The sequence below is a fragment of the Alexandromys fortis genome, unplaced genomic scaffold (genome assembly GCF_014885135.2).
Source record: "Alexandromys fortis isolate MF-2015 unplaced genomic scaffold, M_Fortis_MF-2015_v1.1 scaffold_10, whole genome shotgun sequence".
Classification (NCBI taxonomy): domain Eukaryota; kingdom Metazoa; phylum Chordata; class Mammalia; order Rodentia; family Cricetidae; genus Alexandromys; species Alexandromys fortis.
In genome coordinates, this window is record NW_026067895.1 from 4,314,849 (window position 1) to 4,336,581 (window position 21,733).

At 41.4% G+C, this 21,733-nt stretch overlaps 1 protein-coding gene and 1 pseudogene across 5 annotated transcripts in view; one reads left to right on the forward strand and one right to left on the reverse strand.

Annotated features, from left to right (window-relative positions):
- The window catches only part of Trpm6 (transient receptor potential cation channel subfamily M member 6), a 137,815-nt gene that overhangs the window by 24,268 nt on the left and 91,814 nt on the right, over positions 1-21,733 (forward strand). For all 5 annotated transcript variants that reach the window (XR_007594984.1, XM_050159951.1, XM_050159952.1 and 2 more), the window contains exons 3-11: positions 3,311-3,349; positions 5,382-5,559; positions 9,482-9,695; positions 10,413-10,537; positions 14,734-14,908; positions 16,844-17,012; positions 17,496-17,619; positions 19,477-19,549; positions 19,673-19,773. Coding sequence is in view for 4 of the 5 variants with exons in the window: in XM_050159951.1 (XP_050015908.1) it covers positions 3,311-3,349; positions 5,382-5,559; positions 9,482-9,695; positions 10,413-10,537; positions 14,734-14,908; positions 16,844-17,012; positions 17,496-17,619; positions 19,477-19,549; positions 19,673-19,773 (1,198 nt within the window). In the remaining variant the exon portion in view is untranslated. The remainder of the gene's footprint in view (positions 1-3,310; positions 3,350-5,381; positions 5,560-9,481; positions 9,696-10,412; positions 10,538-14,733; positions 14,909-16,843; positions 17,013-17,495; positions 17,620-19,476; positions 19,550-19,672; positions 19,774-21,733) is intronic.
- Positions 18,574-19,210, reverse strand: LOC126512281 (60S ribosomal protein L15-like; annotated as a pseudogene).

Here is a 21,733-nt window from a genome sequence, read left to right on the forward strand (position 1 = left end):
GTAAGCCCTGTGATTGGAAATTCTCATTTTACCTGTGTACAAATTGTTTATCGGATGCTTAGGTAACACGATTTTTTTCCCCATTCATGTTTTATGGTTTCATGTGACATGATACTCATCTCACTTCTTTGAATGGAAAATCATCTTCATAACCACCTTGGACCTCAGGAAGAGTGACAGAGTACCAAGTGTGGTTATCCCTAAGATGCAAGGAGAATGATCTGGGACAGAACTCACTGTTGGAGCAAGCATTTAGTGGGCATTGGGCCCTGCCGTCAATCCCCAGCATTAGAGAAAGAGAAAACCACTGGGAATTTATTTATTTTAAGATAGGGTATCAGTATGCTGCCTGGACTGGCCTTAAACTCATCATTCTCCTGCCTCAGCCTCCCTGGGTACTACAACTACAGACATGTGCCACTATGCCTGGCTCTGTTGAACATAATTTTATGAAACATTCAAGACTTCCTACTGTTTATGGAGAAAAAAAATCTGTCTCTATGTTTGTGTGATTGCAAAAAAATACAGTAGATGACCATGGAAATTCCTCTTATAGGTCAATTTTCTGGGTTCTAGTAAGATTCTCAAGAAAAATAGCTTCGATGTGTTTTTTGTCATTATAATGGATAGGAAACTAGTATTGTACTTGTTACTTCTTCCGCGGGACAAACAGCTGACGGAAGCAGTTAGGGAAGAAGGGCTTGTTTTGAATTTAACTCCAGAAGGTCTTAGTACCGCATGTAGGGTAGGCACTGGCTATTGTATGTGGCTGGATGTTGTTTACATTGTTCAGACTAGAAAACAGAAGCGGTGGTTGGAGTGAGTGGTAAGTTATTACCCTCAAAGGCCTTCCATTAAGTGGAACATTTCTGCCAGTCAGGCCCCACCTCCCAAAGGCTGTGCACCTATAAACAGCACCACAAGCGCTGGGGGTGGAAATCAAACATTCAATACATTAAACTTGGTTGGGGGGGATCAGATTAAAACTATAAAACTAGTATTTCGCTATTTAATATCAATAAAAATTTCTTTCTTCTATTAAATCTTTTTTAGCTCCTAATAAGAAAACAAACCTAGTAGGTTTGATTATAACTTCCTTTTCCTTTCTTATTTTTAAGAAAAAACACAAAGAAAAAGTGAAACTTAGAATACTGGGTTCTGAAGAGTTTAGACTGATCATATTTGATAAACAGTGTCTTTCTTTCTGTTGCTTAATTATAGTCTTTAAAATTATTTTACACTTAAAATGAGATCATTGCTAACCAAATCCTGGAAGTTTTTTTTTTTTTTTGAAAATTAAAGAGAAAAACTAATGAGGAAAAGAATTATATTCATATTAAGTCCCAAATCATTTTACAAATTAAATAAAATACTCATAAAAATCATGATATTTTCAAAAGATTTTTAAACAATTCATATGGATATATATGTGTCTAGAAAAGTAAAACAATTTTAATCTTATTTATTTAGACACTAGAGATGGAATATAGGACTTCACATACTCCCCAGCCAAGAAAAGTAGAACAGTATTTAAAACAAGACAAGACATAGACAGGACTTGCCTTTGAGATGTCATGATGTGTTACCAAACAGCAGTGATGAGAACTGAGTCCAGAACTCTGTGGCAGAGCCTCACATGTGCAAGGCTTTGGATTCCATTCTTAGCACTGTGCCAAACAAATAAACCAAAGCAAACCGGACAAAATCAGATTAAACTAACCAATCCAAATCAACTAAAACAAACTAAACCAAACCAAACTAGGCCAACTAAACCAAAGAAAATAAAAGCCAACCTTATCAAAGTAACCAAACCAACTAAACCAAACCAACCAAACCAAACCAAGCCAAACTAACCAATAATACCAACCAAAGTAATCAAGCAAATAAAAAATACTCCAACAAAGCTGTGTTATGGAACAGAGTGGCATTACTTAGACACTCATGTCTAATGGTGGATCAATGACAGTATTTGATTTGGTATTGTTTTACACACACACACACATGCACACAAAGACAGTGTCTCTTGTAGCTCAGCATGGTCTGGAACTCAGGATGTCACAGAGAATGACCTTGAGCTTCTGATCTTCCTCATTCCCCCACTGGAGTGTACAAATTATTGGTGTGCGCCTTTATATCCAGTTTATGGGGGACTAGGGAAATAATCCAAAGACTCCTTTGTGTTCAGCAAGCTGAGAGAGCTACATCGCTGGTCCTGTTTTATAACTTTAAGATATTTTAAAAAATATGTTTTATTACTTAATTTCCTAGAGTTCTGTGTTACCTTCATTGTTCAGTAATTACGATAGCAAAGTAATAGCAACAGCAATCATAATACCTACTCATGATGCTTACCCTCCACCACCTGCTTGATTGGATTAAGAATCCCCTACTGGGGCTGGAGAGATGGCTCAGTGGTTAAGAGCATTGCCTGCTCTTCCAAAGGTCCTGAGTTCAATTCCCGGCAACCACATGGCTCACAACCATCTGGAATGAGGTCTGGTGCCCTCTTCTGGCCTGCAGGCATACACACAAAACAGAATATTGTATACATAACAAATAAATAAATAAATAAATACTTAAAAAAAAAAGAATCCCCTACTGAATTAATGAGGCACACTTCTGGGTGTGTTTATGAGTGTTTCCAGAGAAATTTAACTGAGTAGGAAAAGACCCACCCAGAATGTGGTTGGTACATTTCCCATAGGCTGCTCCCAGAATGAATAAAAGGGGGAAAGTTGAGCACCAGCATTCCTCTCTCTGGTGGTGCCCGATTGCTGACAGTGTGAACAGCTGCCTCACACTCTCACCTTTATGACTTAACCACCGCAATGGACTGTAGCCCCTCAAACTGTGAGCCAACACCGACCCTTCCTTCCTCAAGTTCTTTGATCAGATACCTTGCCACAGTGGTGAGAAAGGTAACTAAGCCACCTTTATTCAATATACTGCAATGTAGCAGCTGGCACAAGCTACCTCAGATAGATTACTTAAGATAATCCTTTTCATCACCTTATGGGGGGATCAAAAAGTGTTTGAAATTATTTTTAAGCGTGAGAGCTGGGACTTACAAGAATCACTGAGTCAATGGTATTCAAACCTAGGTAGTCTGGTTTCATAGTCCATGGTTTATTAATTTTGTCATTGTTTTACTCTATAATTATGCACAGGAAATGATATGGGAAGTAAATGATGAATGCATGTTTAGCAAATTCCAATTTTCAGACTGTGGAAAGTGATGTTTACTAGATAAGCATTAAGTTCTTAGCACATATATTTGTAAACTAACAATGATTTTATTTCTTTAACTCAGATGCACTCAAGGCTGCCAAGTCTGTCAGAACTTAGTCAGGTGAGACTTTGACAAATCAGCTTCTTTTCATTTTAAGGCATTCGCAATGTGCTTAGGAGAGTTTCTTCAGATCTCCAGACCTTTTTCCTTTTCCTTTCTTCTGGAGGTTCTAGAAGGGGAGCCAAACTCCTTGTAAATTTTAGACTGAGGAACAGTCCCCTTTATCCAGGAAGGTTGTCCTCTTCGTCAGATCACGGAGTGTTGGGAGGGATACCAATGGAACAGTGAGGGAGAGGTGGACACTCTTGTAAGTGGCTGGATCAGGGAAAACAGCTCTGTTGATTGAAGGGACAGATGTGTCTGGCTTCTCTCAGAAGTTGAACGGACTCTGATTAAGGCACCTGTTATTTCTTCTGAAAAAGATGGACGTATAAAAGAGGCGTGTGTGTGTGTTCTTCCTTTCTTGAACATGGAACGTGAGTCTAATAGAAGTCCTGAGTTACTGAGACATGCAAACATCGTAGGAGATTTGACAAGAGCTTTTATCACCTAAATCATGTATGAAATGTGTGCCACTTTATTTTGCTATCACATTGCATTTGGATAAAATGTCACTCTATGTTGCATATGCAGTGAGGTATTTGACATAAGAGTTATACATGTCGTATTTGCACTAAACAGGCAAAACACCCACAGTAAAGTGAACTTTGCAGTGTGGTATACATTGTAGCAGTGACACACATCTTAACGTGTGTGTCTGCAAGTGGGTTTGCCCTTCCTTTTAGTCAGTGGAGCAAAATAAAGTGTCCTTAATCCTGATCCTGTCCTAAAGTTTGTGAGTTTAAATGCTAACTTTAACTTTTATATTATTTGATTTTTATAGCTTGAAATTTTGAAACAGGGTCTTGGAGTCTTGTTAAACTGCCTAGGGTGGACTCCAATTTCCAATTCTCAGGTCTCAGTCTCACTAGTAGCTGAGATTATAGGTGGTTATCACTGTATTTGACTTACTGGCTTTTTTTTTAAACAAGGTCTCATGTAGCTCAGACTATCCTTAAACTTGTCATGTTTCTAAGGATGACCTTGGACTTCTGATTTTCCCTTCCCTACTTGAATAGTGCTGTATTATTTGCGTATACCTCTCTGCCTGATTTTTGTGATGCTGGAGATCAAACCCTGGGCTTCTTTCAGGCTGAGGCAAGCATTCTAGCAAGGGAGCTATGTGTTTAGTCCTATATTTGCATCCTTATTGATGAATGTTCAGGTTACTTCCTCATTTACAGTATTTTAAAGTTATGAGTGGAAAAACAATAAAAAATTTGATACATATGTAATTTTACTTCTGTCTTGACAAATATTTACTATGTGGACTGACATGAACATGTAATATTATTTATAAATGAATATACATATATTGTGGTCCATACTAAAGGTTTCTGCCTTTGATAGAGTGAACGTCACATGTTTTACTCTATACTACATCATTAAACATTTTGGGTTATGTATATCAATATACACATTATATGCATGTTTATTTGCAAATTATATAAATATATACTACTGTGTTAGTAAAGATTTATAAAGTGAAGGAAAAAGGCAGATGAAGAACAGTGTGGCATTTTAGCTATAGAAAAGCCTTGGTTTCTCTCACTCACAACTACTTTTATTTAGAGTCCAGTCACCGTCTGATGGCACCCTACTGTGGTCTAACTACTTAAAAGGCTGGGGCAGAAGCATCATTTATATCTAGAGTTTGGAGTTCAAGACTAGCTTGAGCATTCTGGTGAGATTCCATTTTAAAAAAAAGAACAAAAGAATAAACAAAACAGCAGTAATGAATGAGAGAAGATATAAAGTCTATTACATGTATTTATGATCTTCTTTCCTGACATGGCCGACAGAGTGTCCATCAGTGTTAAGAAGGAGACATAGGGACTGGTGAGGTGGCTTACTGGGTAAAGGTGCTCTCTGCCAAGTCTGGTGAACTGAATACCAATTTTAAGTTATTAATACATGGCATCTATACATCAATCTGAGGATTGGAATTATTGCACCAGTTTTCTATGTTGAGTGACTGTCTTTCTGAATTTAGGTGCTGTTGTGGCCGGCTGATTCAAGAGCATCATGGGTTAGATTATGCCTGGACCCTCTCAGCCGCTGGGGCCGAAGGAGATGAACAGTGGTCTGCTGAGAAGCACACAGCGAAGAGCCCTACAGATACCTTTGGCACCATTAATTTCCAAGATGGAGAACACATCTACCACTCCAAGGTCTGCTGATAACCCGAAGCATCTCACTAGTTTTGAACAGAAGAGACCTTTCAAGTGTACTTCTAAGGAGAGAGAGCCACATGTCATGGCTTTACTTCAAAGGGAGCCATGTCATTGATCCACTGTCACGTCTAGCCAGGTCTTCACTTCCCTTGGTTGTGAAGGGCGTTGTCTGCCTCTCAGGTGTAGGAATAGGTCCAGATGGGCAAGTAGATGACAGTCTAAGTAGGTTATAGCAGCAATGGGGACTGATCTGAGCTGAAGCTCCTAGGGCAGTTCCAAGTTCCCTGCTTGTGAGTCCCTTGACACACACTGAGGGTGGTCAGATGACACACCAGTAGAGTTCATTATCATTTTATTGTTAGATGGTTTATTGTTAGGTGTTGTGGGGTCCAGTGACAGTGTTTCTTCACTATGGTGTTTCTCGTAAGTTCTCAAAATTGGTTTTCTTGGATGACTTTAATATTGTTATGCGATCCTATGGCCTCTGTTAACTTTATAAATTTATAGAGTAGCGCCTTTTAACATTTTAGGGTTATTTAATCAGTTTGTTCCCTGTGGGCGGTGCCAGGAAGATGGCGCTGTTTATGTGATCAACAAGGTGCAGAGTCTGCACTTGCAGGCAAAGTGGAGTCAAGTCGTGCTTGTAAAGTGGAATCTCTCAGGGCAAGGTGCGGCCTGTAACACTACGGTTTTACACAGCATGCCGTCCGTGACTTTGGGCAGGGCACAGCCTGATTTTAACAGCAGCCAGGAAGAAATAGAGAAGAGGGACAAGGGTAACAGTGTCCTTGCAGGGAGCACCCCCAATGACCTAACATCTTTCCATTCGGTCCCACCTTCTACAGCTTCTGTCATTTCCCATCAATGCTGGCGAGTAGGCCTTTAACACGATGCTTTTGAGGACACTACAGATCCAGACTGTAGCATACAGTGTTAACAGGTCAACTGGTCCTCAGGTGTACTCTTCTGAGAGCAATCATCACCTGATGTTTTCTTAGCACCTGATTTCCCAAGTAGAGCAACTTCAGGAAACCTGAGGGCCAGTCATGCTCTGGAGGTGACCATCAGAAGGCAGCTTAATAAAGTTGCAGTGCGTCTCTAGAGGAATCCATACTTATAATTATCTGTCCTCTTGCATTTAACTATGCAGGCTTATTTCTGTTTTAGTTGGCAGAAAAATTCCCCCTCATTTTCTGATCCCCTTCGGAATCTGATTCTTAGAGAATCAACTTTCCCTTCAAGTTTGACACTCTTTCCTTTTGTTGTCTTTGTTTATATGTTTGTTTGTTTTGTTCTCGTGAGACAGGGTTTCTCTGTGAAACAGCCCTAACTGTCCTGAAACTCACTTTGCAGACTAGTCTGGCCTTGAACTCGGAAATCTGCCCTCCTCTGCCTCCCAAGTGCTGGGTTTAAACGTGTGCACTACCACCACCAGGCTTGCTATTTTTTTTTTTAAAAAGACATTTATTTACTTACTTACTTTTTAATTTGTGTGTGTGTGTGTGTGTGTGTGTGTGTGTGTGACATATGTGTGGGGTGCTGGTGGAGGCCAAAAGAGACTATTGGATGCCCAGGTCTAGGATTAAAGGTTGTTGTAAGCCACTTAATATAGGTGCTAAGAACTGAACTTGAGTCCTCTGGAAGAAAAGCAAGTGTTCTTTACCACTGAGAATCCCTGCCTCTCCCCTTTCTCTCTATATGTCTGTCTTTATCTCATTGCTATTGTTGATTTGTGGTGGGGGTGGAACCCAGGGCCTTCTATGTGTAAGTCAAGTACTCTATTATTGTACCATGATTCCAGATATTGTTTATTCTTATCCACCTTTATTTACTCCTTTTTCGGTATATCCATTACTTAATGTGTGCCTATATACTTCGTATGGTCCAAAAAGAATAGGTTTTCTCTATTGACAATGGTTGGCATTTGGGGAGGGACACAGGAAATAAATATACAATCCTCACAAAAGTGGAGGATGCTATATGAGCAGGTTCTCTGAGAGAATGAAAGTGATAACCCCTTCAGTCTCAGAGAGAGGACACAGTGTGCAACGAGGAAGACATTCAAAGGTAGAGAAAACGGGCCCCTGTGTTAAGCGGAGATATGAAGGTGAACAAGGAGAAGGGGCCCAGTGAAGAAGTTGCTTTGCTTGTACAAAGGTCAAAGAACATTCCGGAAAATTGAGAATAGAGCTAGACATAGCTCCTGGCAATTGGCTTATTTTTTCCTTAAATTTGTTTTTATTTGATGTGCATGGATGTTTTGTCTGCATGTGTGTCTGTGCACCACATGTGTGCCTGGTGCCCATGGAGGTGGGAAGAGAGCATCAGATCTCCTGGGACTGGAGTTAGAGATGGTTGGAATTCTCCATTTGGGTGCTAGGAATTGAACCTTCATCCTCTGGAAGGGCTGCCAGCTCAGCAACTACTGAGCCATCTCTTCGGCTCCCACAGCTTTTGACTGTCATTACAACTTATGTATCTGAGTGCATCTTACTTCATGTCTCAGCAAAATGTGCTTCATCCTTCCAGCTCATATTGAGCAGCATCCAATCTTGAGAGAGACTGTCTTTTGTTTCCTTCCGCTCCAGTTTTCTTCGCAGAGTCCCTCCCCTCCGCAGTATCCCATTCTACAAAGGATCTGAGAGAGTCTGCTTATTAGGTTGAGCCTGGGGGAGTGAGTTACTTATAAAGGAAATAGAAGAGAGGTGTTCAGTTGGCCTTTGGGTGGAAAACCCAGTGCTCATAACTTAGTTCTTTGCAGTGTTTATCCAAAGAGCAGTATCTTCTAGCATGGGGAAGATCTAGAGTTGAAGACAGGCTCACCCTAGAGAAGAGCTGGGGTACAGATAGGTGAATGGAACCGAGGCTCCCCCTTTGCCCTTACCCATTGCTCTCAGCAGCAGAACCATCTCATAAGGGTCTGCTTGTGTTTGCCCTGCTACTGCAGTGTGTTGTAAAGCCTGGTAGTACAGTGACATCTCTCATACATGGACTCACGGTCTGCCTTCTAGTCTTCCTATTACACGTGTGTAATGATAGCTGTACAGATCAGATGGTCAGAAATTCTAATATTTTACTTATGAAACAAAGTGTTCCTATATTAACAAGTTTAAAGATAAATAGCAAACTACTTTGTTATTTTAGAGGCTACTGTGATAATTTATACTTGCTTGTATGGAGAGTTCTACCTATGCTTTCTTTTGACATAGACTTGTATTGTAATTGATGTTTTCCCAATGTCCCCCCCTTTTTTCCATAACCTTGGCTCATTCCCGCTGGTTGGGATTCTGTTTGAGGAAGACGAACTCATCTCACTGTGCAGAACTGTGGCCAGTCATGCCCTGTAATGTCAGACCAGTGGTTCTCCTAGGTGTGCCTCACCAGTCTTTTCTTTGGCTAGCACCATCAGAGATGAATGTACTTATTTTCAAAAGAAAGTTTTCTCAGAGGGATAATGGTATGCAAAGAAATTATTGGTAGATAAGTTAAAAACACAAGTTCATGCTCCTGAATTTTTAAAGTGTCTACAAATATATGAGAAGGATCAAGTAAATGCAGAGTCATGGGTTGTTGAAAAGTCATATTTCATCTCCTTTGTAAAGTTCCTTCCCAGTGGCTTTGCTGATGTACTGATGAAGTATTTCTGCCTCACCTCCAGCCTTCTTATGAACCATGGAGTCCAAACCTTCAAACAGAGGAAGCTTATCTGTCATGGTTTATAATTCCCATAAAGAAGTTGGAGGGAGTGTGGAGCCTTTAAAAGAAAACATTTCCATTAGGTGAAGTTAAACTTTCAGAGAGGCCCTCAACACTTACGACCAGGCTGAGGCCACCCTAGTGGCCCTGCTCTGTGCTGATTTTCTCTATTGACTTGCATGTTGCACTATGTTCTCTTCATGGGTGTATACTGTCCTTCCAGTACATCAGAACGTCTTGGGATACAAACTCGGAACACCTGTTGCATTTAATGCTGAAAGAGTGGAATATGGAGCTGCCAAAGCTTGTGATCTCTGTCCATGGGGGTATCCAGAACTTCAAGATGTCCTCCAACCTCAAAGAAGCCTTCAGCCAGGGTCTGGTCAAAGCTGCAGAGACCACAGGAGCATGGATAATTACAGAAGGCATAAACTCAGGTAAGGCGCATGCCAGATCCTTACCTTGCATCCCACTTCCCTGTCTAACCACGGGTCAAATACCCTGCTATCAAATCCCTACTCTATAGCACTCACAGCAGATTTGGTGATGTAGGGAGGAAGCCAAACCAAACCAAACCAAACAAACAAACAAAAAATCTCCCACACAGTGGTCTCTGAACCGCATGCCTTTATATCGGAGTTAATCTTCAGGGTATTTTACTGGTACGTTTAATAACACTACAATGCTCAAGATGTTAAGCAGTACATGGAACATTCTAGCCAGGCAAGAGTAGTGACTGTGCTAGAAATTGGTCAAGGAAGAGGAGAATAATTCAGGTCCTGGTTCCGTGGTAAGAGGAAGAGAGGTTAAGAGAGGAGAGAGAAAGTCAAGAAGCCAGCATCCAATTCCATAGTGCTAAGAGTCTACCTTAAGAATGACATTGCAGGGGCTGGAGAGATGGTTCAGTGGGTAAGAGCACTGACTGCTCTTCCAAAGGTCCTGAGTTCAATTCCCAGCAACCACATGGTGGCTCACAACCATCTGTAATGAGATCTGGTTCCCTCTTCTGTCATGCAGGGATACATACATAATAAATTAATAAATCTTAAAAAAAAGAATGACATTGCATATATGATCATCTATTTGTCTGTGAGAGTCATTGTTTATCTTGATCTATGAGCTGAAATGTGACTTCTGCTCTGGTTGTTTCATAGGAGTGTCCAAGCATGTTGGGGATGCCCTAAAAGCCCATTCCTCTAAGTGTTTGAGGAAGATCTCAACAGTTGGAATCCCTCCTTGGGGTGTCATTGAGAACCAGAGGGAACTGGTTGGAAGAGACGTAAGTAGACAATTCTTTCATAACAAAGAGAAATGAAATGTATCTGAATTGCCATCTTTACAATGGACCCAACTATCTGATAAGACAACTCAAATGTGATAAATCCCAAACCAACTTAACCTTCCTAGGGCATCTGTCATCCTAGATCATAAAATGTCACTTCTGCCTTGCAGTTGCCTAATTCAAAACCTTGGATTAAGTTTAGAGCAACCCCTTTTGTGTTATGTCTCAAATTCAACCTGTCGGTAAACTCTCAGCTCCTCCTTCAGAGTATAATCAGAATCTAACTTCTTTTTCTCTCCTCTGTCATTGAGACAGAACCAAATGGCCATGCTCTGACGCCCAAATGCTCGGAAGTCTCCCTTTCTCTTACTTTTGTGTTCTGTTGTAGTCTAGCCTCAATGCAATAGCAGAGTAATACTTTTTTCTTGTTTTTATTGAGCTATACATTTTTCTCTGCTTCCCACCCTTCTACTCCCCTCCCCTTCTACCCTCTCCCATGGTCCCAGTGTTCCTAATTTACTGATGATATCTTGTCTTTTTCTATTTCCCATGTAGATTAGATCCATGTATGTCTCTCTTAGGGTCATCTTTGTTGCATAATCCAGATATTAATCCTCTGTAGGATGTGTAGGTAGTAAAGGTTTTATTCCATTTTAAATTCTGCCTCTTCAATTGATTAATAGTCTCTTTTGTTGTACAGAAACCTCTAAATTTTACAGCGTCCTATTTGTTAATCATTGTTCTTTTTTTTTCTGAGTGGCTACATATAGTCAGACAGTCTTCCCCTTACCTATATCTTAAAGTGTTCTTTCTATATTTTTTTTCTAGAAGCTGCTGAGTTTCAGGGCTTACATTAAGATATTTCTAAAATATATGAGCAATTTAAGAAAATATCATTATAATATTATTAACATTCCCCAAAATTAACAATAATTAATAAGTATCCTTGACTTCCCAGTGCAATCTAGTTTTCCATTGCTTCATAGTTTAAAATTTTTGATGTGTCTATATTCATTGTATAAAGTAATGGACTTCATTACAACATCTTCACACACACATGCATGTAGCATATCTGACTTAACTGTTGGTGTATTTTTTTTCTTTCCCACCTGACAGTTCCCAAATAACCAATACAGAGACTCAATATTAATTATAAATGCTCAGCCCATAGCTCAGGCTTATTATTAACTAGCTCTTACAACTTAAATTAGCCCATCTCTTTTAATCTATGTGCTGCCATGTGGCTTGTGGCTTTACCTCTCCTCCAGCATGTCTTGGTCCCTCTACATCTCTTGATGACTCTGAGACTCTGTCCTTTTTCTATCTAGCATTCTCGGTTTGGCTCTCCTGCCTAACCTTATCTTGTGCAGCTATTGGCCAGTCAACTTCTTTATTAAAACAATTTGAGTGCCAAATCTTTGCAGCACACATAAGGATTATTCTACAGCACACATCTATTCCCCTTTACCCTCTCTTGTACTTTGTTCCACTTAACATGTCCCTCTTCCTCTTCCAGAAGAGTATTCTTCTATTTTAATGTCCTTAAAATCTAAATTCAATATAGCTTCATAGTTTTAAATCTTTTATTTTTTGGTAACCAACAATGTTCCATATATTGTGATAGGCCAATACATTTTTTGATTTACAGTTTTCCTTATTGACTTATAATTCATTTTGCCCCATATATGACTTATAATCCCCCTATAATAACTTATAATTGATACTTACAATTAATTGCCCCTCCAATTTGTTGAGGAAATTAAACCATTTGCCTCAAAAAGTTTCTGACAGTTTGGATTTTCCAGATATATAGCCTATTGAAGCAGGCCTAGCATGTTTTTTTGTCTCTTGTCTTTCTTGTAAATTGCTAGTTTATCTATGATTATATTCAGATTTCTTTTTTTTCTTTTTTTCTCTTTTTTATATTCAGATTTCTTTTGTGCAAATTTATGCCTTGAGAGGAGCTATATCCCTTTTATGTAATATTTGATATCTACCAATTTATGATTTTTGGTAGCCATGTTCTAGATTTAATTTTCAACAGTAATATGTCCTAGTTAGGTTTTCTACTGCTGTGATAAAGACCATGACTAAAAGCAACTTAGGGAGGAAAGGCTATATTTGGCTTACAGGTTACGGTTCCTCATCAGAGAGGAACTAAAACAGAGACCATGGAAGAGTGCTGCACACTGGCTTGCTCCTTCTGACTTGCTCAGTTTGCTTTCTTATACATCACAGGACCATTTGCCCAGGGGTGGCATAACACACAGTTGCCTGAGCTCTTCTACATCAATTATTAATAGGCTTGCCTATAAACCAATCTGATGGAGGCATTTGCCCATTGAAGGTCCCTCTTCTCAGATCTTTCTAGCTTGTGTCACATTGACAAAGAACTAACCAATGTAGGTTACAAATGATATTTAATTGTAGCATTCTTTTTGCACTTACTAGCTTAATACCCTATAGAGAGAAATATTTTCATCAACATATGTATCAGCTTGTGCTACATGAGAATACTGAAAGGGCAAGGTACTACCTGATACCTTATTTAGCAGTTTTAAAAACCTTGAGATGTTCACCTATTATTCTTCAAAGGTGAAAGATGACTTTTTGTCTAAAGCTTATGATTTTTTTCTTTTTTTCACCTTTTTATTGATTTTTATTGAGCTCTACTTTTTCTCTGCTCCCCTCACTGCTTCTCCCCTCCCTACTTCAAACCTCCCCCAAGGTCCGCATGCTCCCAATTTACTCAGGAGATCTTGTCTTTTCTACTTCCCATGTAGATTAGATCTATGTATGTCTTTCTTCGTGTCCTCATTGTTGTCTAAGTTCTCTGGGATTGTGATTTGTAGGCTGGTTTTCTTTGCCTCATGTTTATGAATTTTAAGCTGTTTGATGTGATCTCATCTATTCATCCTGTGACTGATGTAGTGATATTTCATTAGTATTTTAATAAAGTTTGCCTGAGGATCAGAAAAGTAAAACAGCCACACTGGCCAGTCTTGCAGACTAGGCAGCAATGACTTGCACCTTTAATCCCAGCAGCCACACTAACTTGCCATAGAAGCCTGGCAATAGTGTGCATACCCTTAATCCCATAACTACAGGGGATTACAAGGTGGGAGGAGACAGCTCTCAGTCTCATTCTGAGATTCCTGGAGGCAGAATCGCCATTTCAGACTGAGGTAGAGGTAAGAGCCAGTGGCTGGCTATTTTGCTTTTCTGGACCTTCAGTTTGAACCCCAATTTCTGTCTCTGAGTTTTTTTTTTATTAATCGGGCTTTACTCTGATTGTTTATGAACTTTAGTATCTGTGTATATTTTTATGCATTACCATAATTCAACCCCATAACATTGTCAATCTTAAGCATTTCACCTTGTTTTTATTTTGCACTATTTTTTCTCTGAATGCAAAACATGGAGTAAACCTACCAGTGACTTTCGGCCTCTGCATTATGCTGTGGAATTATGAGGTTAATCATTCAAGGCTAAGGCCTGTTATTTCTCTGAAGTCTTACAAAAACCCCGTGGTACTGGAATGATCATTATCCTTACTTACACATGAGAAAAAGCGAGCCAGAAACTACCCAGAGTTAAAATTAGCCCGAGATTACACTTGGAAATAAGAAGTGGAGCAGCTTAAGGGAGAGTCCATAAATGTAACAAAGACCCCGAAGTCACACTGCTGTCTGTTATCCTGTATTTCATTTGGAATATGTGAAAAAATAGTACCAACATGTTATTCTAAAGTTTACTAGAATGATTTTTTTTATTGGATAATGGTGTAGTCTATGGACTGGTGCCCATCCTTGAACTGTTTTTTAATGGTCAGAAACAAGGTAAGTACCCAAAATGAGAAATTACTTTTTAGAACCATTTTAGTAATATGACTACCATGTCATCTAAGCCCATGGTCGGGTGCTTATCCTGCTGAAGTGGGTAGGGTATGTGTGGATATTGCTCAGCTTGTCTTTTTCATGCTCTGCAAGGTCCCCTATTGTTGAAGGGCATTGTTTGATCTGTAAGAAATGGGAAATTTTTAAAAAGAAAAGCTTGTTGAGAAATATGGTCCTAAATAGTCAGTAATACTTTTCATCTAGATACGGTGTTCCATCAGTGTAGACGAACAGGGCTTAGAGTCAGGGAGGTCTGTGGAAGGACTCTGAGGCCCCCTCGTCCTTGCTGTCTCTCAGGTAGTGTGCATGTACCAGACTGTGGGTGGTAACCCGTTCAGCAAGCTCACCACCCTCAACTCCATGCACTCTCACTTCATCCTGTGTGACGACGGGACAGTGGGCAAGTATGGAAATGAGGAGAAGCTCAGGCGGAACCTGGAGAAGCAGCTCTCCATGCAGAAGATACACAGCTGTAAGTTCCATCGGGGCCGGCATCTGGCGGCCGCGGGGTGGGGCGCTGGGGGCTTGCTAGTGAACCAGGTGCCTCCTTGTCATCTACTCGGGGTGAACAGACCTCAGGGGCTCCCTGCCTTCGAGCAGCCAGAGTGTCCAGATAACACACTTGAGCCAAAAGATAGAAGAAAGCAGGATGTTGGTTGACACAGTATTGTTGGTGACAGCAGGACAGAAGTCTTTGGAGGACAGGGTAGTCGGGGGAGATTTTCTCACAAATGAAACTTTAGCAAGGCATCCAAGAGAGTGTAGGGCTAGACAGAGGGCGAGAGGGAAGTGTCCATGTGTAAATGGGAATGGCTAAGGGGAAATTAAAAAGATGAACTCAAGAGGAATATGCATCTGAACTGTGATTGTCAAGGAAGGCTGAAATTTCATGGGTCTGCCCTCGGCAGGGAAGGAGTTAAAAATCAGCACTCAGGGTACAGGTTAAAACCTGTAGAAAGAAGAGTTTGGAAGGCATTAAAGCTGTGCCGTGTTCACACTGGTGCTGTAATAATGTCACTTTTTGGCTGGAGAGTACGTGTAGCAGACAGTGGCAATTCTGTTGGCATTACAGTTATGTGATAGGAGGCTTGTCTAGCACGTGTGAGGCTCTGTTCCAACCCAGCACTGCCAAGATCCGTCCTCCTTCCTCAGCAGCAGCAACGACAACAAATGGCCATTTGGTGTTGTTTGTGGAGCAGTCCTGCTAGTCAGGCTGGCTAGAGAATCCTTCTAGAAAGAGGCGGGTGCGGGGAGGCTACTGCTTTTTGGAGGAATGGAGACTTTTTACTCAGGCATCACCAAGTGAGCCCGGAGTTGTACTGAGCCAAGTCTTCCATAAGATACCTGAACCTTTCAAGGCGCTAGAGTTCATTGCGCCCTTCGCGTGGTGGCTGCAGAAGTAAGTCTCTAGATTTTGTTGTTGCTCCTTTGAGGCAGCAGCAAGTGTGGGATTAGAGACAACTGTGTGTTTGTTGTCCGTGAGGTTGGGCAATGGAGATAACACTTGCTAAACTTTTAAACTTTATAAGTGTAAAGATTTGTCTATCTTGAACTTTTGTTGCAGAAACCTAGAAAAAAAAATGTGTTCAATAATGTCTTAGAATCCCCCTTTCCTCCATGATGAGATTCTCTGACAACAGCAACTGCGGGAAGGTTGAGCTTGTTCTGGCTCTCAGTTCAAGGGTATGGTCCATCATGCTGGGGTAGTCAAGGCAATAGCAGCTTGAAGAAATTGGTTCTTTCGCATCCAGTATCCACAATCGGGAGGCAGAGGAATTGTACGCATGTTAGTGTCCCACTTGCTTTTCTTCATTTTATACAGTCTGGGAAGCTGTTCCCAGAGAATAGTCCTGTTTACATTCAAGATGATTCTTCCCATATCAGTGAGTGCAATCAAAATAATCTCCCACAGGCATGCCTAGAGGGTCATCTCCCAGGAGATTCCAGACTCTTCCGAGTTGACAGCTAGTACTAATCTGCCTTTTGCTTTGCAGAGGATATACTTGGGTTAGAGGCCCAAATAGCCCCCAAAAGTCAAGATCTTGGGGCCTTATGAACTTCAGGAAGTGGGAAGTGAGCACGGGCTTCTCCTGGCAATCATCCTACATAGATCCCTGTTTTAGTTAGGGTTTCTATTGCTGTGAAGAGACACCAGAATCAGGCAACTCTTTTTTTTTTTTTTTTCAGGCAACTCTTATAAAGGAAAACATTTAATTGGGGCTTGCTTACAGTTTCAGAGGTTTAGTCCATTATCATCATGGCAGGAAGTAAGGTAGCACGAAGGCAGACATGGTGCTCGAGATGTAGCTGAGAGTTCTACATCCAGATCAGCAGAAAACAGGAACAGAGCACCACACTAGACAGGACAGCTTTGTGACAGTGTGGTACTGTTTGTGACCTGAAACAGGCTCAAGACAAGGTGTACCTGTGGTGGGGCTGGTGGTGGAAGGAGGCCCCAACGTCATCCTCTCAGTGTGGGAGACTGTCAAGAACAAGGAGCCTGTGGTGGTGTGTGAGGGCACGGGCCGAGCCGCGGACCTCTTGGCCTTCACCTACAAACACTTGGAGGATGGAGGGTGAGTTGTTGACTCTTCCGTTTTGAAAATATGGTGACTATTCCTTCTGTGCGTGTTTGTGGGCCAGATGAGGCACATGCAGAGACAGCCATTCCTCTTTCAGTGACTGGATTTGTGCAGCAGACCCCTACCCTGTAACTGGGAGAGTTAGCTGAGCAATTGCCTGCCTTTTCAGGAGATCAGACCATCAGACAATATTATACCCAGACTGTGAAAACACACTGCCTTCTGGAGCCCTATCAGCCCTGGAACCCCATGAGATCCAGAAGACCAGCTTAGAATGTATTGTTCCAGGGGACCTGGTGGATGAATACTTCTGACATTACACTTCATCCTCCCCCCTTGTCATGTATTTGTTTATTGCTCATGGACTCTCTTGAGGGCATCTTTCTCAGTAGGGTATCCACATGGAGTACCCTATAGCATCCCTGCTACTGGCTTGGCCTCTTCTCGTTAAGTTGCGCCCATTTATTTCTCCACCAGGATTCTGCGCCCTCAGGTGAAAGAAGAGATCGTCTGCTTGGTTCAGAGCATGTTCAACTTCAGCCTTAGGCAGTCTAAGCACCTTTTCCAGATTCTAATGGACTGCATGGTGCACAAGGATTCTGTAAGTATGACGAGCTGATGACTTAAAAAAAAAGACCACCTTCTGAAAATCAAAATATTTATCTTCACATTAAAAAAAAACGCATGGAATACCCATTTTGAACTTTGATGGATATAACGCTGCAAAACTTGACCCTTCAGTTGTGTCAACTTGGATTCCTTCTCTACCTCCATTCTTACCCTTCCATTTCATATTCTATCTGGGACAAAACATATTACGCAAAAGTTACCAAACAGAAACACTTGCAAGGGTTGAAAGAGTGGCTCCAGGAGTCCAGTGGACCTAAGTCTGCTGTTAGATGACTATATATATATATATATATATATATATATATATGCGTGTGTGTGTGTGTGTTTGTGTGTGTGTGTGTAAAGTCTAAAAATCTTGAAAGGAAACCAAAAAAGGGTAATACCAGACGATGAAGGATAGGGGTGTTGTTTGTGTTGGAACAAAGGACACATGGGAAATCAAAGAGGAAAAGAATCTGTTAAGAGGGTGCCAGGGGCACAAGAGTACCAATGGATGTGGGGATGGTGGAAACAAGAACCACAAAATCATCATATTTCCTTAAAAATTGTCACAGTGGATCTGACACAGTCTATGCTATTTTTTAAAAGTCAGTCTCACACTAGGATGTCCTGGGCACCTACACTAACTGGACCATCTGTGGGCTCCATGGTCACCATCTCACTGAGGTCAGGATGAACATTTGAGGAGTCACTTCTCATTGTGAAGTAAAGGTCTTAGTTTCAATGCTTATGTGTGCAGAGGGCTCTCATGGTTTTCCCTTCCAAAGGAGGGTGAGTCAGATTTGCACAGAGTCGACAACGAGGTGTTTTCCCCAAGGAGGATGCATAGTGAGCTCCACGACATGTGAGAGTTTTAGTGCTTATTTTTTCCGAGAGCCTCTAATTCTTTTTTTTTTTTTTTTGACGGTCCTAAATTGTTTATTGGGTATGAATTGTACAAACATTACGTATATTAGCGGTAACGGTGGAGCTGCAGAGTGTTGCGCCTTCTCCAGGCTGCACGGCGAGAGCCACCAATAGTGTGGTGGAACTTGTGGCCCTTTCCAAGGCCTCGGCTCTTGCGGCCTGCAGACGTCAGCCCACGCATCTCTCTGTGCATGTGGACCGGATTGGTGATCCAATGGGTGTCAGGGTTTCTTCTGATAGCTTTATGGAATGGATCGATGAGGATAACCTCAAAAAATTTGTATGTGGAATCTTCGCCAACCCAGTAAGAATTCAGGACTCTCAGAGCCCCACAGTGGCGTCCAGCTCTCTCCTCAGCAACAGACTGAAGGCTTCGGGCAAACTTTAGCTGGTTCACACCATGATGGACTGGCTTGCCCTAGGTCGCACCCTTGGGCACTGGGCATTTGCGGCCACCACAGCGGATGCGAATCCTGTATATGACCTTGCTTGGCCTTGTAGCCCAGCCCCTGCGCTTTGTCGGGCCGGGTGGGGCGGGGAGCCGGGTGCAGCGGGGACAGCTGGCAGCATTGCCAGCAGCGGACCCTCAGCAGGAAGCGCATCACTTCCGACTGCTTCTTCCGCCACAGCTCCCGGATATACTTGTATGCGCCCATCTTGGCTCACCTGATGGCCGCTGTCAGGGGAAAGGAAGAAGCCTTTGTCCCACAATCCCTTTTGTGGCTCCTCCGAGCCTCTAATTCTTTGTCACCCTATTTGAAACAGTTTTTCTTCTGTAAGTCACATAACGCCATGCTGTTTTTAAATTACAAAACCAGGACTATTTTCTTCAGTAGCTGAAGTGTTCGTCTCATTGGTACCATTTGAAGATATGCGTGTGGTAGTTTCTAAACTGCGTGACTTACCATTTCCCCCGTCACAGATTACTATATTTGATGCTGATTCTGAGGAGCACCAAGACCTTGATTTGGCAATCCTAACGGCTTTGCTGAAGGGTGAGTGGCCCACCAAATTCACAGCTTCTCCTCCTTTCCTCTTCTCACGTTCTAGAGGATTCTGTGCTTTTCACCTAGATATTTTTTGAAGAGAATATATGATTATTTCTTTCTTCTCCACAGGCACAAGCTTATCGGTGTCAGAACAATTAAACCTGGCAATAGCTTGGGACAGAGTGGACATCGCCAAGAAACATATCCTAATTTATGGACAACACTGGAAGGTAAAATGAAATTTTTTTTTAAAAAGTATGTTGCATGTTGGTTTGTTCAAGAGGGACAAAGAAAAAAATTGGAGGAGAGATAGGTATCATTCTGATGGCTAGGCACCCAGGGAAGCAAAGGCATGTCTCTTTCTTGGTTTGCCTCCTCAAAAACAAAATTTCTCTGGCTTCATGGAAGATGAAATAGGAAGTCAAAAGAGCAAAAGAATGGAAAGAGCTTAAATTTATTTTTAATGAGTTAGATTTTGTTTTTTATTATTTATAACTTAGATATTATTTTAGTGTCTTACTTTTACATTAAAATGTAGTATTTATAGGGAAACATGAGAGACTACCACAAGAAGACTCAAAACAAATACATTCTGAGTCCTTAGCCTCTTAACCCAGTGAAAACACAATGTGTGTCTCCTTCTGCCTCTGTGTAGTCCTTCCTTACACTCTGTCATCAGCTGGGTTGTGAAGAGCCAGATTAGATCTCAAGGCTAAGATGGCTACAGGAGCTCCTTGTGACTAAACCAAGATAAAAACTGTGAATGGCAAGCCAAGATGAAGGGAACAGTTATTGCCAAGAAAAACGCTTATTCCACAAGTTGTCTTCAGAAAGACTTGAGGATCCCCTCAGAGCCTACCATCCCATCAGACTGGATCCCCTCCACTCCAGTCATGCCTCTGGTGTGTGGGCTATGATCACAGTTGTCCGGGGTCCTCTGCAGACATGTTAGCTAGAAATCCTGGCTCTGCTTGGGGACATACACTTCCCGGGTTGATGACTGAAGTGGGAGACAGGACTTGGTATCTGTGCCTTCACATCCCCTGCCCCTTTGCTGTTCAGTCTTGATTCAGACTTTGCTCTGCACGTAGACACGCTGATCATTTGAAAAATGTTTTGTTTAAAGACTGTAAAGGCTTAACTTGACCACGGCCAGCTGGAGCGGGTCTGAGTTTCTCACGCATGCATTCCCTTCAACTCAAGCACTGAAAGTCCTTCATCCCTGTAACGAGGCCAAGAAGTTTGCGCAAGATGAGGACATGACCCTTTACTCAGCAGCCCCTGAGTGGAGCTGCACACTTTTTAATCCACCAAGTAGAAGACCAGGATGCTTGTGCATAAGAATAGTGTTTGAAACTCTGCCCATGACTAATGGACAATCACCAAATCTTGGACCATTCCCATAAAAGAATCAAAGCTGGCAGCCTTTTGCTGAAGTGAGCAGCTGCTCTCCTTTGGTTTGGCCTCCTTTCTACTGTTACCATGCGTCATGTTCCTATTCTCTGCTATCGATAATAGAAATCAGTGAAAAGCAGAAAAATGTATTCACTATTCAATATTACAATGGTAATAATCACCATTAATATTGTACTAAGAATTTAAGTTGTGACTGTACCTCAGTTGCATTTCATTCAAGCTAGCACTTGCACATGGGTTTAAAAACATCAAGTGAGGTTACAAGGCTACGAAAATGATAATTTTCTGTTGCAATGAACCTTCTACATTTGCCGCTTTGGAGTATTCTGACACTTGTAACTTTCTAGATTTATAAATGGCCTCACAAGGATATCTTCCAATTCATTAAAAATTAGAAACATCTTGACCTTTCTGTCTCGTGAGGCTCACTCTGCAGAGCCGGAGGTTCCTTTTGGTTTTGGAGCTTGGTTGTCATTATGGGTTCTCCCTCAACAGCAAGCGAACTTCTTGCCTCCTTGCTATGTTTCCTGTGCCTCAAGACTCCTTTTCTAGCTTTTCTCTTCTGTAATGATGGCATGGATTAGTAACTTTCTAAGAAAGAACATGTGAGATAAATCTTCAGAAGGCCTAATATATGCCTGTATTTTAAGTCATGACTATAAATATTTTTAAGTTTTTGTTACTATTATTATTATTTTGTTGTTGTTGGGGTGTGGGGGGCACACATGCCGTGGCTTGCAAGTGAAGACTAGAGGACAACTCTGTGGGTTCAGT